Source organism: Microplitis demolitor, chromosome 6, assembly GCF_026212275.2.
Source record: "Microplitis demolitor isolate Queensland-Clemson2020A chromosome 6, iyMicDemo2.1a, whole genome shotgun sequence".
Taxonomy (NCBI): domain Eukaryota; kingdom Metazoa; phylum Arthropoda; class Insecta; order Hymenoptera; family Braconidae; genus Microplitis; species Microplitis demolitor.
In genome coordinates this window covers 7,552,952-7,571,187 of record NC_068550.1, presented here as the reverse complement: position 1 = coordinate 7,571,187, position 18,236 = coordinate 7,552,952, and the positions used below count along the sequence as shown (strand labels likewise).

Genomic DNA, 18,236 nt, shown 5'->3' with positions numbered 1-18,236 from the left:
TGTGATTTCTACTACACATTTCGTAAAATATAGTAAAAGTTATGCATTTATTGATTTGCATTCGTGTCTCTTACTAAAGTATATTAAATGTACCTCCCGAATTTTTTAACGTTATTTCAATTGGCGATAAAATAATCTATAATTTATAAATATTTAAATTATTTAATGCCTCGATTAACAAGACTCGACTCATCTACTCCATTTCTTTATTTTTTATAATTTTTGAATATTTATTTTCTTTGTTAAATTATATTCTATAACTATTAATCATTTAACAGATATTGAGTATAAACTGAAAATAAATTTCAAAATTTAGGGTTTGGTAGAAGTAATTTATAAATTGACTGAATAATTTAAAAATAAATGATTAGAAGAATTTGTATATTTCAAGAGGTAATTCGTATGACGCACTTGTTTGCAACATTGTCGTCTTTGTTCTCCAATAACTATTACTATCATTATTATTACTATTAGTTTTTATAATGACTGATGGCTTATCATTTTTTGAGTAATTAACGAGTAGCCTAAGTGTGTGTTGAGTGGACTCAATAATTATTAAAATATATAAACTCGCATTGGTCGTCGTGTCCAATCACTGTTTATACGCGTCTGCCACGTATTATCATCCACATACCCATTCTCAGGTACGTCTATTTAATAATTATAACAATAACATCAATAGTAAACTGAGTAATAATTGTCAGTATTGCAATATATTTAAAAAATTTATTTACAAATTGCAATTATAAAGATAATTGGCGTACTTTGTTTAAATAATTGAAATGATAATCAATAGTGGAAATTTAAATTATAATCTTGGTGCTCCATATGAACTCTAGACACGCGACTCGAAGTTTAAACTTTTTATTGTGAGTACAAAAAAGTTTAAAAATAAAAAAAAGTGTAGTGATGAGGTAACTTCTCAAAGCGGGAGTCAGTCACAGTATTTTCTATTCACATGCTGACTTGATAAAAAGTATTTAAATTATACTTATCACAAATCCAAGTAAGAGTTTAGTTTTCTTGTAATTATTTATGTACACGATGTGCTGTCTCTTGATATTTTAATATCATTATTTAAATCCGATAAACATTTAAAAATAATTTTTCATTTAAACATTTCGAGAAATTTTAAACAGTTTGTGACAAAAAAAAAAATTAGTAAAAACCCGAGTCAAAAAAAAAAATTTGACTCGCTTCACTTTATTTTCTTTACAAGTTAACAATTTGCTGACGATTTTACGATAAGATCTCGACTTTTTCGATCTAAATTAAATTTTTGTTAACTTTTAGAGCTTTTTTCATTTTAATTTAAACTTATTCGTCTCCACTTCGAGCACGACAGTATTCACTTTACTTTTGATTTGCTGAACCAAGACGATGAAAAGTTATTTATTCGCCTTACTTTAGACTTGATCAACCAAGTCAAAAGCAAGTTGTATTTTTTAGTGCAAAATGTGTTTTCGCGTTTCACCTTAGTTTTGACTTTTCGCCTTATAATTGAAGCCGAATAAGTCTAAACCAAATCAATTTCGACTTTTTCGTCTTAAATCGTGTCTAAGTTTAAAAATACAAATTATCAGGAAAATAAACTTAGTCATTCAAGTTGAATACATAATCGATATCCGTCAGGAAATATTCTATATACCGAACTTGTCTGTTATCTTAAATCAATTATTACTCGTAGCATGAAAGTATGGCAGTTATCTTCTTACTTGTTGACACTAAAAATAATTATCTCTTATAGGTAAAAAGTAACGAATAACAAAAATGGGCAAGTTACCATTTTTGTTTTTGATGGTTGCATCTTTAATAAGTTACGAGACCAATGCTGTTCCACTTATGGATATTTCAGCAATGGCCAGTGCCGCTAGAGGAATGATCGGCTCAATAACGGAGTCCATAGCACCGGGTCATAATAAATACAAAGACCCGTTTGCGCAAAGTAACGAAACCCAGAAGACAATCCAGGAAATAAAAAATATGATACGTGAACAAGGTTCCATTTATGAAAAAAACATTGGATTGGTTCATAATATAAATACTAAATTAGAGAAAGTAGGTTTAGATATATTCGCATTAGATAATGACGTTTTAGACAAACTGTCGTTAGCCGACCGAACAGAAGTTAAATTGAACAAAGTTTTGGTTAAGTCTGATCACATTATTCAAACATTGCCCTTATTGACTGAATCCATTAAAGACATGATGTCGGAAATGGTGCAAAATTTTTTTAAAACGCTAGAAAATGATCAACAATACCAGGAAGCTTCTGCGCAATTAGCAAAGCATACTCAACGCATAGATTTTCTGTGGGGTCGGTTCAACACAATTCGTAATACATCATATTCATTCACACCCGAGACATATGAGATATTTTATACTACAGCATTGTCACAAGAAAAAAGATCAATACCAGATACTCTTAACCAAATGTTACTTTTAGTAACTCCTGGTCAAAAAACAGCCTTTCTTTATGATGGATTCCTCAAATTTTTCGCTTTCAAAGAACAGGTAAGATTATTATTATTATTATTTTAAATTGAAATGTATTAAACGATAAATTGAAATTGAACATCAACAATTATCTAAATTATATAAACGAGCAACCTGCAGTCACTGAGTGACTGTCCAAATATCACTACACGGAAAGAAAATTATGGAAAGTATTCCTATGTACTATGGGAATGTTTCCCATAATGGTATAGGAATTGTACCCATACTATTATAGGAATAGTTCCTATATATTATGAGAACCATCCCTATAATAGTATAGGAATAGTTCCTATACTATTATGGCAACCGTTCCCATAATGACACGGGCATAGTTCTTATACTAATATGGGAGCCATTCCCATAATATTATGGGAGCTATTCCCATATCATTATGGGAACCATTCCCATAATGGTATGAGAACTATTCTCAAACTATTATGGGAATGGTTCCCATATTAGTATAGGAACTATTCCTATAATATTATGGGAACTATTCCCATAATTTTATGAGAACCATTCCTATTGCATCATAAAATTTTTTTTTTCGCAAAATAGTGTAGAAATTTTCCTCATGATATGTAAAGATTCAAATGAAGCTTTTTTTAAAGTTCGAGTTTTTTTCCAAATTTGAGATTTTATTGAAATTAAAAATTCAATTTCGAAAATTTGAATTTTCTTGAATGTTCTGTGCTGACAAAAAAATTCCTGTTAAAAATTTTAACGTTTTTTGCCAAATACGAATTTGTTTTTTATTCTGTGAATTTTTGTTTTTATGTTTTATTAAACATTATTTATTAAATATTATTATATTTCTGTGGATTGTAGACGTGATTTCCAAAGTTTTCTTTAAATTAATATTTTCATAGTAGTATGAGAACCATTCCCATAACATTATAAGAATGGTTCCCATAATATTATAGGAATGGTTCCTATAACTTATAGGAATCGTTCCTATAATTATAGCAACTGCTCCCATAATTTATGGTCGTCATTCCTATACTGGTATAGGATGAAATTTCACAAAATTATAAGAACCATTCCCATAATTTTGTTTCCGTGTACTGATTTTATAAAATACTCAGAAGAAAACGATTTCTTGCCTCAAAAAATTTTATTTGCACCAAGAAATTTTATGCATGATAAATTCAATATCAAAATTTTCTTGGGGCGAGAAAAGATTATTTTGGTCAAGAAATGATTCCTTGCACAAAAAAATTTTTCTAGTTCTAAATAACTTTTTGGTTTTAATTCACAATGTGAAAAATTTCTTAGGGCAAGTAAAAATTTTCTTTAGGCGAGTAAAGATTTTTTGTGTCAATAAATTCTTTTTTTTTCTATGCACACTTTTTTGGCTTTGAGAAGCTTCCTAAAACCAAATGGAAATATAAAACTTTGTAATTTTGGAATAAGTAACGCGATATAAATAATATAGTATATATTCGGTGACATTCAGTCATATTTAGTGACAGAATAATTAAAATATTAATTTATTTAAAGAAAATAATTACGATCGCATTTTTTCTCGAGTAATTTAAATGTAATTCGAATGATACAGATAAATCGATTTTTCTCAATGATTGATAATAAAAAAGTTCTCTTAATAATATAATAATAAATAAATGAATTTTTTAATCAATTAAAATTTTAAACAATTAAATTAAATACCATTGTGGAGTACTTATATTAAATAATAAGGAGCAATGTTCAATTATCTAAAAAATTGTACATTTTTATATTTTAAAAATGTATCAATTAATATAGTTATTGCGTTAATAATTTTTTGAAATACTTTTAAAGTTTATTAAGTAGTACAGATTATCACCATTAAATAAATAATTATTAGGTGTACAAAAAAGTTCTACCCGTTTTTTGTCAAAAAAAAATATATTTAAAAATTTTAAATAAAATACAAATTTTAATCAAAATAACCACCATCAGCATCTACTACCCTTTGCCAACGCTCAGGCAACTGATGGATCCCACGGCGATAAAAGGCTTGATCTTTTGTCGAAATGAAATCATCTATTGTTTTTTGCATTTCGTTTTCATTTTGTAAGTGTTTGTCAGCCAAGTAATTTTGCAATGAACGGAATAGGTGAAAACCACACGGTGCAAGGTCTGGTGAATACGCCGGGTGCGGTAAAACTTCCCACTGTAAATCATTTATAGTGTGGTGGACGATTGAACTTCTATGAGGCCTGGCGTTATCATGCTGCAGTATCACTGGTCGAGGTTTTTGTCCCGCAAATCGTCTTTTATTGTTGATTTCATCTGCTAATTTTTTTAATTGACAACTGTAGCGTTCTCCAGTAACGGTTTCTCCTGGTTTGAGTAACTCATAATATAGCACGCCCCACTCATCCCACCAAATACAAAGCAATATTTTTTTCCCAAAAACATTACGTTTTGGTGTTGATGTCGTTGGTTGTCCTGGGTCTACCCAATGTTTTCGACGTTTAGGATTCTCATAGTAAACCCACTTTTCCTCCCCTGTTACAAGTTTCCACAAAAAACTTTTTTTTTTATGTCGTGAAAGCAACGACAGGCAGGTGTCAACTCGTCTCTCTCGTTGTTCTGGAGTTAATTCATGAGGTACCCATTTTCCTTCTTTTTGAATCTTACCTAAAGCATGTAATCTTTCAGAAATAGCTTGTTGAGTAACGTTTAACTTTTTCGCAAGTTCTTGTTGTGTTTGTGCAGAATCTTGATTCAGTAATTCTTCCAATTTCTCGTCACTGATTGTTGAAGGTCTTCCAGAGCGTGGTTTATCATTTAAATTAAAATCTCCGTTTGTGAATTTCCGAAACCATCTTCGACAAGTACTGTCATCAATAACACTGTCACCATAAGTTGCACAGATTATTCTTTGAGCTTCAGCAGCACTTTTTCCTTGATGAAATTCATATAAAAGACAATGACGGATATGCTCATTACTTACTTCCATTTTTAACTTAATAAAAAAATATATATATCGAAGATTAATATATTAAAAGTTTGATGAATTTAAAGAGTACAAACAGCTGTGCATGTACATATACGTATTCATAGCTAACCTATAAATAGCTGTTAGATAACTCCATCTTTGAAAAACGGGTAGAACTTTTTTTGTACACCTAATAACAATTATTGATGACATCAATATATTGAAATTATTAATTAAATGATTATTTATTGAGAATAATAATGAATAACTCTTGAGTGTAGTTACTGCAAGTGTAGAAACGTTGAAAAAAGTAAACAAAGTACAAGAGTTTATGAGTTTTACGGGGCCTTATTCATATACCACAAGGTGTTAAGTTGATAAATTTGTCCTGTCCGTATATTTTATAAAAATAATAATTATTTACATTAATAATTCCACATTGTAAATAATTATACTCAGTCCTTAGATGCACGTCACAGCACTCAATCGACAAGCAGTCGCGCATTCGAATCTAGTCGCGTACTTTTATTGAAAAAATTGAATTAATTTAACACATACTAAATTTATTCGTTATTTATTTTCCAGTTGGACTCATTCTCAGATAAGTGTGATGTTCCTGATACATATCAAGATCAATTGAAGAGAATTTACAACATGATTTCTATTTCCGAATATCGTGCATTAGTTATGCTAACAGTTGCCACTCTTCAAGATGAAGTTAAAACAGGACGTATGAACATTAAATATTTACTTTATCTTTAATTAACATTATACCATATTATTAATAATGTTTAAATCTTTATTTTTATTCCATTAGAAAGCGCACACAATGATCTTGAAAGAATATATAACGGGTATGTTGAGCGGAATTCAAAATATTTGAGCGCAATGAAAACTGCTATGGCACACGCATCGACTGAAATAATGAGGTGTGATCCTCCTCAAGCTTTATTAGGTAATTACTTCTAAATATATATATAATATAGGGGAAGGACGGGCAAAATGGATCTGAGTGGGTAAAACGAGGCACCTTGAAAATTTGATAATTTCTATTTTTTTTTTAACGTCATTTATGACTCTGAACATTTTTTTACACTTATTAGGGTCCCAAAATTTTTTGTTATAAATTTTTCAGTCGAATGTATTGTTTTGGTTTAGACTTATTCGACTTAAAATGACCCGGGAATATTTGTTTGACATATTTTTATGTAAAGGCTATTGAGAAACAAAAATTTTGAAAAAAAAAAAAAAAAATTGAATTTCGACCATCATTAAGAAAGTAATAATTAAAAAACCATAAAAAGAGCGTTTTTTTGAAAAGTCGATATTTTTTGAATAATTGATGAAATAAATCTCTAAATTTATTAGGAAGCCTTTTTTGGGAGGTATTAAAAAAATATCGAAAAATTAAGATAATCAAAAACAACAATTTTCGAAACCGTCCGATTTGGAGTGGGATGCCCCATATATATACATACAAATCTTTGCCATTGATAATTTATATGATCATTATAAACTATTCTATGCTTAGAAGTTGATAAGTTGATGATTCTATTAACATAAGTATTTAACATTTACACCGATGGTGGTGTGGTCTTTTTAATTCACACAGCCAAAAATTTAACAGAGTGCATCGTGTAACTTTCATACCGACGGTATTGAAAATTTCACACCCAACCATGGACTCAAATTTTTTACAGTGTACGTTATTTATCTTCAATAAATTCGTTTTTTCGGCATCTATATACTAACAGTACTAAAAAATCGCTTTTGTTACTTTCTCGGGTCAAAAATAAAACTTGATTCAGGCTCACTTCGCCTCATTTTCTTTTGAAGTTATCGATTTGCCGACGATTTTTCGATGAGATCTCGACTTTTTCAACTTAAATTAAATTTTTTTCATCTTAGTTTCAACTTATTTATATTTTTTGGTCTAAGTTTGAACTTATTCATCTTTACTTTAAGCACGATAGTCATTCACCTTACTTTTGACTTGCTAAACCAAGTCGAGAAAAAGTTATTTATTCGCCTTACTTATTTCGCCTTAATATATAAAAATTATTTCACTTTAGTTTTGACTTTTTCGCCTTAAATTTTAAGTCGAATAAGTCTAAACCAAGTCAATTTCAACTTGATCTTGACTTTTTTGTCTTAAATAGTGACTAAGTAAGCCAGTTAAGTCTAAACCAAGGCGAAAACTCATTGTATTTCATATCTCCGTAAAAAAAAGTTGAGTTTCTCGTGAAAAATGGCTTCAAATTTCGACTTGGTAAACCAAGTCTAAATCAAGTTTTATTTTTGACCCGGGTTGGTCCTGTTTTGCCCGTCCTTTAACAATATGAAAACATTAAAATATTACAAGGATTGAAAATTATTAATTTCATCTAAGTAATTTTGAGTACTGACACGCTCAATTTTTGTAAAGTTTTTTATTTTCTTTTCTATTTATAGATGTTAACTCTTTTTCATTGACATATTTTCTTGGATCGTACTATGTAAGTACTGATCAAATTGGTATGAGATGTAGTGATAAATGCGAGGATATCAATACAATTAATAAAATAGCATGTAAAACAGATCTTAAACAGTATGCAGATGTGAATGTCCGTAGTTATTGTCCAAAGCGACCATGCTATGGCAGGCTACACAGCTGCAAGATCAAAAACTCATACCAATTTTGTGAAGCTGTAAGTAGTTTACTTTTGAAACGGTAGCTATAAGTAATTATTATAGTTATTATAATAAAAATGATGATAACAATAATAAAATGATCAAATGCACAGGGAAGAGGACATTGATAAGTCAAGTCATAATTTACTGTAGTAGATCATAATTTGAACGTTTCGTTTTTTATTGAGACTTTTCCAACAACTAAAAACAATTTATGATCTTAAGTGAATTCTGGATTTGCTTATTTATATCTACCTTCCTATGAATTTCATCGTTTTGTAAAGTTGTTTTGGAGATGCGTTTTCTATAATAATAATAAAAATAATAATAATAATAATAATAATAATAATAATAATAATAATATCAGTATAAATATTCAATAGAATGAAGGAACAGGACGTAGATATTGGTGGATAGAGAAGTCAGTGAATCAAGAGCGCCGTAAATCCTGCGATGGACGATTTGTTGATACGATGAGCGGATCAGCATGTGTAGAATGTATGTGTGAGTGTGCTGAAGAAGGTGCTGAATCAACGGCAACACGTACATTTAGTTTGATGCCACAATATGCTGATATTAAGAATAATATGTAAGATATATTGTTTCTATTGGTATTTTGGTTTATAATTATGCAGTTTGATTTAGGTGGGGGGGGGCTTGTGTATTACTAAGCTCCGATTGATAAAATATTTAAATTGTTTGATGCGATACCAGTCTGTGAAAGAAAATGTTTGAGTATTTAAAAGGATAGATCTAAAAACGAATAGGGGGGTAACTAACTTATAAATTAATCTAGGATTATATAGATTTTATTATCAAGAAAGAATAAATTATAGATAGAATAAATATTGCTTTCGACCGATTTGGTGCTAAATAAAATTTATATGAACTATAATTATGGTCGCTAAATAAAATATTAAATAATAATAATAATTTATCAGGGTCGTCTCAAATGTAAGACTTCGTAAAAAGGACAACGTTGTGCAAATTCAAATAGAGCAAGCTCCTCTAAGACCTGGTGGCACGATAGACCGTGACAACTCTTCTTGGGTACCCCTAGATAAATTAGTATACAGCCAAAACGTACCAGAAGGTGCATTCTGGAAAATAAAAGACGGCAAAAAAATTGGACTTGTTTACGATGAGGATTACACTTATCTGCGTCACAACCGTAAAACCTTATTCCTTGATGATGTTGCCGTAGAAAAAGATTACATTGTTACTGGCGTTCGGTTCCGTAACTCGAAAGCAAATAATGCCGATGGTTCGTGGAATTCAAGCCCAATACAGTTGGAAGTAATGGCGACAAGGTTTGACTATCAAAACGGCATATTGACTCCAGACAAGAACGAACCGTTCAAGGCAATTGTCGCTGACGAAAAAACGCAAAAGGGTAAACGATATTATGGAACAGGAAGGTAATTTATATATTACATTAATAATTATGGTGTCAGATATTATATGATATTTTTTCTATTTTTATTTCAAATGATCATTTTATTTTTCTAGGAGTACAGTAAAACTTACGAACGGCCAAGATCCTTTGAAAAGTTCGAAAAATGAAGAGATTTCTCATCCCAACCAAGAAATTTCATTTAGAAGATCGAGTAAAAGCGAATTAGGTCAATTGACAATCCCTTACTTTGATTCACGTCCTGCCGCTAGCTCGAGCTTCATACCACTGAGTGGTGTTGGAATTTTCCATCGTGGAGCTAGAAATTATGGAGGATTCATAGCCCCTAAATTAATTGGTATCGATCATTCGCAATACGTTGAGTCGAAATCGACTAACCTGCCAAGACTATACTAAGGGCGATGTTGTGTATAAATAAAAATTTAATGATTGACAATATTCAATTGAGTTATATTGACTTGTATTAGTAAATGTTTTTAAAAAAATATTTATTATAAATGTCATGGAATTTTGGAATCATATTGTTAATAAAGAGAAATGGAAATTTTATTATTGATGTTGTTGTTTATTTAAATGATCAGGGAGTTATCTCCGATAGTCCGACTCTACACTGTGAAAATTTTCCATTAATTTTTACTTTTCATGGGCATCACTTGTCACTATGGTGCATACTACTGGTGAACCTGAGCTCCCTTAAGTTGGTGGGGGGGGGGGGGATTTAATTTTTGGCAAATGTTTTTTAGTAATTTGTTTGTTCGTAAATGTTCGCTATAAATAATTATTTGTTCGTTTTTTATTTTTTTTTAAATAAATTTTTAAACATTTATTCGAAGTTAGCGGTGACTATACTCATTTTCAATCCCTTTTATTTTTTGTCCATTTATCTTGATTTGTTTGTTAATATCCCACCAAAAATAGCGTTTGTTCGTTTGTTTTTATATTTATAATTAATTATTAAAATTTTAATTATGCCTGTTGTTCTAATAGTAGTTGTGCGTATGCGCAAATATCTACTCTAGGTTTTAAATTTTTCAAATAAAATTTATTGTGGCTGATTGACATTACTCTCCGGAAAATACCTGAATACCCTTATGATGTGCTAAATGATCAACAGGATTTGATGATGACTTGATAAGATTACTCATTTAATTAAAACATAAATAATAATGAAAACAATAAAAAATTTAAAACCTAGAGCAGACACTTGCGCATGCGCAACACTATTAGATCAACGGGCATAATTAAAATTTTAATAATTAATTATAAATATAAAAACAAACGAACAATTAATTAATTAATGTAACGGAACCTAAGTTCACCTCCGCCATCCGGAAGCCGGTACCTCGCCCTTTTGGGCATACTCGCGCTGCGCAAATCCCCTATTTTCCACTATAATATTATAAAAGCGAAACATTGAGCAAGCTCAATATTGGCGGATGTTATAACCCTTAGGATCAGAGATCCTTTGCATGTGGGTGCCGAACCAACAGCCACTACGAGTCCGACCGCAAATGGGCCCATGCACTCCTACCGTCTCAGGAAATAAAGAGACTCTTGGTCGAAGTGGGGCTTGGAATGGGCCCCCCATAGTACCAATTTCATGTATTGGTCGACATACCACAGTTGGTCAAGAGGGGACGTGGTTTTTTCCCCTGCCTTCCTGAGAAGACACCCAGTTTGTTTTTCCATTCACTCATCCATACTTCAACACATTCGCACACACACCTAACTTCGGACTGACACCTAAGATGCACAGAGTCCTCACAAATCGTGAGTTCTGTACACCCATGCCCAGAAGCTCCGACAACAACTGAGTGGATGCCAGTTGAACCGTTATCTAGTAGTCTTCTCCTCCTTCCTCTCGGTGCTGGAACTGGCTTCTGAGCTTGTGGTGGAGACAATCTTTGCTGAAACCATTAAAAATTTTAAAGGAGTCTGGGGATGCGGCAAGAACCCGCCCGATTTGTGGCCACTCCGCGACCCACCTTTCTATGCTATGGAGCACCTCACGCTGAGGCTCGAACTCGGTGCATTTTAGCAGTAAGTGCTGAACGGTCGCTAATTTCAAATGAATTTTTAAAAATTTAATTAAAAAAACAAAAAAAAGAACAAATAATTATTTATAGCGAACATTTACGAACAATCATCGAACAAACGAATTGCTAGAAAAAATTTGCCAAACATTGAATTCCCCCCGCCAACTTAAGGGAGCTAGTAATGAAGTACATACTACTCAAGACCTTGTACTTTTACTTTTAGCTTTAATGAAATGGGTATTTATGATTTACCCGCAACAATTAATTATATTAAGAACATAACAAATGATAACGTCATTATTATTGGCCATTCACAAGGAACAATGATTAGTTTTATAATGAAGTCTGAACGCCCGGAAATGGCTAAAAATGTAAAAGCGTTAATTTGCCTTGCGCCGGTTGCATTTTTGAAACACATTAACAAAAGAGTAAGAATTGTCGGCCCTTTCATGACGTTGTTCGGAAGAGTAAGTAATTTTTTTAACAAATTATTGTAACAAAATAAATCTAAAGATAATTATTTTATAGGTTTACCGTAAACTAGGAATTATGAATTCTTTTGGAGTTCAAAGTCCATTATATAAATTTATTTACTCACTTGGATGCAGACTGTCAAAAATTCAAATGGCTTTATATCGTAATATATATTTTACTATTCTCGCATCTAATAATCAGTTTAATAATGTGATTATAACTAATTAGCAACAGTCATACTTGTTGTTTGTGTAATTACTAATTAGTTATATTTATTTTTTCAGAGTATTTTTTCACAAGTTTTATCTCACTTCCCAGCAGGAACATCATCCAAAAATTTATTTCATTTTACACAAAAGGAATAACATCAAAACGTTTTGCTAAACATAATTACGGTAAAAATGAAAATTTGGAAATTTATAATTCGACAAAATCACCAGAGTATAATTTATCGAGAGTTGCTTCTCCAGTTGCTTTAATATATTCTGACGCTGATTTTGCTACAGATCAAACGGTAAATACATAGGATTGCACTGACAGATCTGAATTATGATTTTTTACGGTAAAATACGAATTTTACGGTCAACGTACGGCACTTTACTGCAAAAGTACGACATTTTTACTGCTAATTCGCGAAAAGCTTGCTGTATTTTACCGTAAACTTGCGGCAAGTTTGAGGTATTTTACCGTAAAGTGAAGTATTACACTGTAAGACTGTAAAAATAAAAGAAGCATAAGGTACTTACTGTAAATTGCCGTAAAATACCGTACACTGAAGTAAAATTCCACAAATAACCGTAAATTGCCATAAATTACGTGAAATACGGCAGTTTCGCCATAAAATTACTGTATTTTCTGATAAATTACGGCAAAATTCGGTAAATTCTGTAACTTTCCGTAATTCAGATTCGCCAGGACGGCTATTAATATCCTAATTAAAATCTTTGATCAAAATCGATTAAGTCAATTGAAGCCCGAGGGCGCTTCGAACGCCTTCTCATTGACCAATTGAATCTGATCGGAATTTTTAATCACGATTATTAAATACTTTTCGTAAAATTTATAATTAATAATCATTATCTACCAGGATGTAGAAGCACTGTCTAAATTAATGCCAAATATAGTCGACAAATATAAAGTGAGATATCCGAATTTTACCCACATGGACTTTATATGGGCCAAAGACGCCAAAACATTAGTTTATGATCACGTTATTGAACTTGTTAAAAAATTTAGTGATAATGATTAACTGAAAAAAATTACTATATATATTTATATTATAATATGAAAAAATAATTTATTAACAAAAGTAAATACTTTGAATTTTGAGTCATTATTACCGCGTGCAGTATTTGAATTTAACAGTTACAATATAGCGAATTTTAATTCGATCGGAATTATAAACAAAAAATTCATCATGACGTAAATTTGTTCTATTAAAATTTTCAACAAGTGGTCCACTAGGAACTTTAACATCACGGTCTATTTTTTCAACAATATTATTATTCGGTGATAAAAATCCTCTTCTTAAAATCGAATGCTTACCAACAACTAATTTCCGGTTATCGTTATCAGTTTGGTGGCATTCCATTACATTGCCTAGGGCAACTTCACACAACAACAAGATACCATTTTTATTTTTACCATAAGTACCGCAATTGTTAGCAGCCTTTGATACAATATTTGTAAACCTAATGCTGTTATCGAAATCAGAACTGCGGCCATTTGATCCTGAGTTATTCCAGCCTTTACACAAAATGGCGGCAATATTATGAACCTCGGTTCCATACCAAAGTAATATTTTATTATCATAATTTTTCAGGTTCTTATTATCATCTTGCTTTTGTACAGAGAATATATTGTCCACTTTGATAGTATAGTGATCGTGGAATCGCGAATGAGAATTTGTGATGTATCTGATAATTACTTCAAATATGTCAGTATTGACGCTGATGGCTTCGATAGCTGAGTGTAATTTGTTGTAACAAATGTCTAGTAAATTTTCAGTTTGACTGTACATTCTATGCACAAAGTTGCATTTATCAGTACTTGAGTCAAATAATTCTTGGATCATTTCATACATGACGTTAAAAATTTCTTCATTGGTGAGGTGAAATGACGAGCGATGTCTATAGTAAGATGCGTACAATTTCTTATGGTCACGATATTTATTTAATTTTTTATTAAAAATTTTTTTATTTTTGCTATCCAGTTCGTAATTATCCATAATCTCTTTTAACATTTTAATATCAAAAATTAATTTTATTAAATTTTGAACAGGTAATGAAAGCGTTGATTTCACCATTTTAATTAAAAGTTACTTTGATTTTTTTATCTGTTCATAAAATAGATAAATAATTATTAGAAAAGTAAAAATATAATTTCTTATATTTTACCTTTAGTCGGAATTAATAATTTTTTAACTTACATGAAAATATTGTTTTGATTTGAGATTTGGAAACGTTAATAGATACTTAAATAACGTTTTAAATACTTGTTGGTATCGCAGTTTAATTATAACTAGAGTATGAGGTGAATATAAAAAAGACGTTGATAGACTTGGAGTAGGAAAAAAAATAAATGTGCCCCGGAGCGAAAGATAACAATTTTGTGTATCAGAAATCGTTATTTATTTTTCTATGGGTAAAATAGACGGACTTGTTTATTATTTCATTATTTATATTTTGATCACGGCTGTAGTTTTTTCGCTTGTCGAGAAAAGGCATGGAAAAAATATGGAAAATCTGGACTCATTCTTTAAAAATGAATTAATGGCATTCAATATGAATCAGTAGATAGTCACTATTTATCCAGCTATGAGTATACCAATAATCCAAACAGTGGTATATTTGTAGCTGGAGAAATAGCGCATATTAACTAATTCGCAGTAAATTTTACTAATTAATTTTTAGAGAGCACTGACTTATGCGGAGAAAAAAAATGTTGGTCTCGTTTGAAGGATTTTATTTTTTTGAAATAGTAATATATCCACTCCGTAAAAAATTGGGAGTGAATCGGAGCGATTACGGCGTTTATTTTAATCCGAATTCACTCTGTCACTTGGAGTTACGAAGTTTAAAAAAATTTCTTTGCATGAGGAGTAAATAGGGAGTTTGTTTTATCAGTGGAGTGATTTTGGGGTCACCTGGATTTTATTTCAATTCAAATTCATTCCGATTCATAGTTTTATTATTAAAATAAACTCTTACTGGGAGTGAATTTCACTTGGAATCGAATTTTCAACATTAAATTGAACTCCCTTTGAGAGTTAATTTCATTTTGAGAGGATTCAATAAATAAACAGTCATCTGCTTCGCATTAACAGCGTGTTCATTCCGCTAATTGTATGATCTTGAAGTTAGTAGACCATTAATAATTTTCTAATGTTTATTTCAATAACTCAATTACAAAAAAAAAAAAAAATACTAAAAAATTGCACATGTATTAAATGGAAAAAACTATGAGGGCAATTTTTTTTTTATATATTTTTTGTTTTTTATAATTTATCCTTTTGAAAAAATTCAGAAATCATTAGCTGTCTTCAATATTACCTGATTTTTTACAGTGCAAAGGCTAAAAATGTGAATTTTTTAAACACTGAGACGTAAAAAATAATTAATAAGATTTATTTACCTGGATTTCAAGTCGATAAAACGAATTACGACGAGCACCAGTACTTTGAAAATGAAAAAATGATCTGATTTAATTAAATGATTTTTCTTTTCTATTTGTAAATCAAGTACCGAACAGATTATTATTACAAAAATTATACTCTTTTTAATTACTATAATTATATGATATTATAATATTATAAAAATAAATTATTAGGAATTGGACAAAACTAAAAATCGTACGTCAAAATAAAATGGCGGCAGAATATGATAGATAAATAATTTAAAAATAAAAGAAAAAACACGCAAGTGTTTGAACAAACCTTGGTGGAGAAATAATATGCAGAAGGGTGTCCTAATACACTTGGAGATTTGATTTAAATTGCTCCAAGTGTATTGCAGCTAAAAAACGTCACTTAACTGCTATTTCCCACCAGACGATGCCAGATGATTGGGCTCAGGAACTTGGAAGTTATCAGCATCAGCAATTCGCAACACTTTACACTAGCACTGAACACTCAACACTTCACGACACCACAGATACTTTGCACAATTTAAATTTTACAAACACTGCACGTTTTAATTAAACAATTACTATGAGAAATAAACTTGATGGATAATTCCGCGAATTAAATGCAATACTATGTTTTAATTCAAACGTAAAGAAAGATCTAGACTATTGCTGCCATTGTCGAAGATACTGACTGCCGCTGTTAGACCGCTAGCTGGTACACAGCAATCGAATTTGCGATTCGATTCTCCCACTCCCACTTTAGCAAAAATTTGAACGTTGATTACAGCTGTGGACTTATCATTAACTTAATCCACTAGTTAAATAATTACAAGTGAACGAAAGTATGAAAAATATAAACTTTATTTATTAAATAATATTTAAACAAATATATTAGCACTTTGGTTTTATCGTATGTATTTTTTATGCGTATCCTTTGCCAGAGCTGTAGCGTGAATCTCCTGATTTGTTTTTATCCCGTTGGCGCTGGTTTGTTCTTTTCAGGATTTGACTATAGAGCGGCGTGTTAGTCGCTCTAGTTTTAATTCCGGTCTCAAGAGGCGTGACTGGGGGGTTCAGATCCGCCACACAGCAACGCGCGGTAGCGCCATCGTAACGCGAAATTTCAAAATTGAAATTGAATAATTTTATTTAAATTTATTTGTGTTAATAATTATGTTAATTAGATTATAAAGTATACTCGAAATTTTTTATTTTAATCATTAATTTAGGGTCTATCATATTCTGCGGCCATTTTATTTAGAATCACGATTTTTAATTTTTCTTTCATTTCTAATAAGTTATTTTTCGAATATCTAAATTTACCACGCAAGTAATAAGAATAGTTAATAAATTATTGATGAAAATAAAAAATTTCAAGCATACTTTTTAGTTTAATTAATATAATTATTGACACTAATACATTTTTAAAAAATTATTAAATTTCAATTTTGCAATTTCGCGCCGTTGGCGCTACTGCGCGTTACTGTATTCAACGTTCAAATTTTTGCTAAAGTGGGGGTAGGAAAATCAAATCGCAAAGTTGATTGCTGTGTACCAGCTAGCGGTCTAATAGCGGCAGTCAGTATCTACGACAATGGCAGCAATAGTCTAGATCTTTCTTTACGTTTGAATTAAAACATAGTATTGCATTTAATTCGCGAAATTATCCATCAAATTTATTTCTCATAGTAATTGTTTAATTAAAACGTGCAGTGTTTGTAAAATTTAAATTGTGCAAAGTGTCTGTTGTGTCGTGAAGTGTTGAGTGTTCAGTGCTAGTGTAAAGTGTTGCGGATTGCTGATGCTGATAACTTCCAAGTTCCTGAGCCCAATCATCTGGCATCGTCTGGTGGGAAATAGCAGTTAAGTGACGTTTTTTAGCTGCAGTACACTTGGTGCAATTTAAATCAAATCTCCAAGTGTATTAGGACACCCTTCTGCATATTATTTCTCCACCAAGGTTTGTTCAAACACTTGCGTGTTTTTTCTTTTATTTTTAAAATATTTATCTATCATATTCTGCCGCCATTTTATTTTGACGTACGATTTTTAGTTTTGTCCAATTCCTAATAATTTATTTTTATAATATTCAAATCAAAAAATTTACTGAGGCATAAAATAATAATCTAACCTGTAACTTTACAATAAATATGATACTTATAAATATATACCACTAATAATTAATTTAAATTAAATAATTAAACATAAAAATTTATTTTCTTTAACTTTTTATTTAATTAACATTAAGTAAACATGAATAACAATAAATGATTAATGATTAATGATCATGATTTAATGACAATATCAATTAATAATCAATAATAATAATTAATAAAACAAGTATAGTATAATAATTACAATAATCAATAAAAAAAAATTACATTATTTGTTAAACTTAATAATAAAAATTTATTTTCTTAATAATTATTTTTAAGATCACTCACTCATTCATAATTAATTAGTATTATTTCTATACAATTGCACAATTATTTACAACAACGGACGTGTAGTTTTGTTATTAACAATTTTTTAAGCTTTACAATAATTTATAAATTATTAATACAATTTAAAAAAATTAATTATCATTCAATAATTTAAA

At 30.3% G+C, this 18,236-nt stretch overlaps 2 protein-coding genes and 1 pseudogene across 3 annotated transcripts; 2 read left to right on the top strand and 1 right to left on the bottom strand.

The window, feature by feature from the left end:
* Positions 1–421: 421 nt before the first annotated feature.
* Positions 422–10,052, top strand: LOC103575083 (uncharacterized). 2 transcript variants are annotated; one of them, XM_008554707.3, is made up of 8 exons: positions 422–644; positions 1,748–2,514; positions 6,005–6,149; positions 6,237–6,374; positions 7,871–8,106; positions 8,473–8,678; positions 9,031–9,507; positions 9,599–10,052. In XM_008554707.3, the coding sequence occupies exons 2-8, from the start codon at positions 1,771–1,773 to the stop codon at positions 9,897–9,899; spliced, it is 2,247 nt and encodes a 748-aa protein (XP_008552929.1). In that variant the 5' UTR covers positions 422–644; positions 1,748–1,770; the 3' UTR covers positions 9,900–10,052. The 2 variants fall into 2 exon arrangements, with proteins under 2 accessions (XP_008552929.1, XP_008552930.1); XM_008554708.3 differs by lacking the exon at positions 422–644 and adding an exon at positions 661–1,006.
* A 1,720-nt stretch (positions 10,053–11,772) lies between these two features.
* LOC103575087 (lipase 1-like) lies at positions 11,773–13,354 on the top strand (annotated as a pseudogene).
* On the bottom strand, positions 13,188–14,522 carry LOC103575082 (poly [ADP-ribose] polymerase-like). The gene is made up of 3 exons (XM_014439422.2): positions 14,442–14,522; positions 13,331–14,348; positions 13,188–13,262 (listed from the first exon to the last, which is right to left on the bottom strand). The coding sequence occupies exon 2, from the start codon at positions 14,316–14,318 to the stop codon at positions 13,350–13,352; it is 969 nt and encodes a 322-aa protein (XP_014294908.1). The 5' UTR covers positions 14,319–14,348; positions 14,442–14,522; the 3' UTR covers positions 13,188–13,262; positions 13,331–13,349.
* Positions 14,523–18,236: the final 3,714 nt, after the last annotated feature.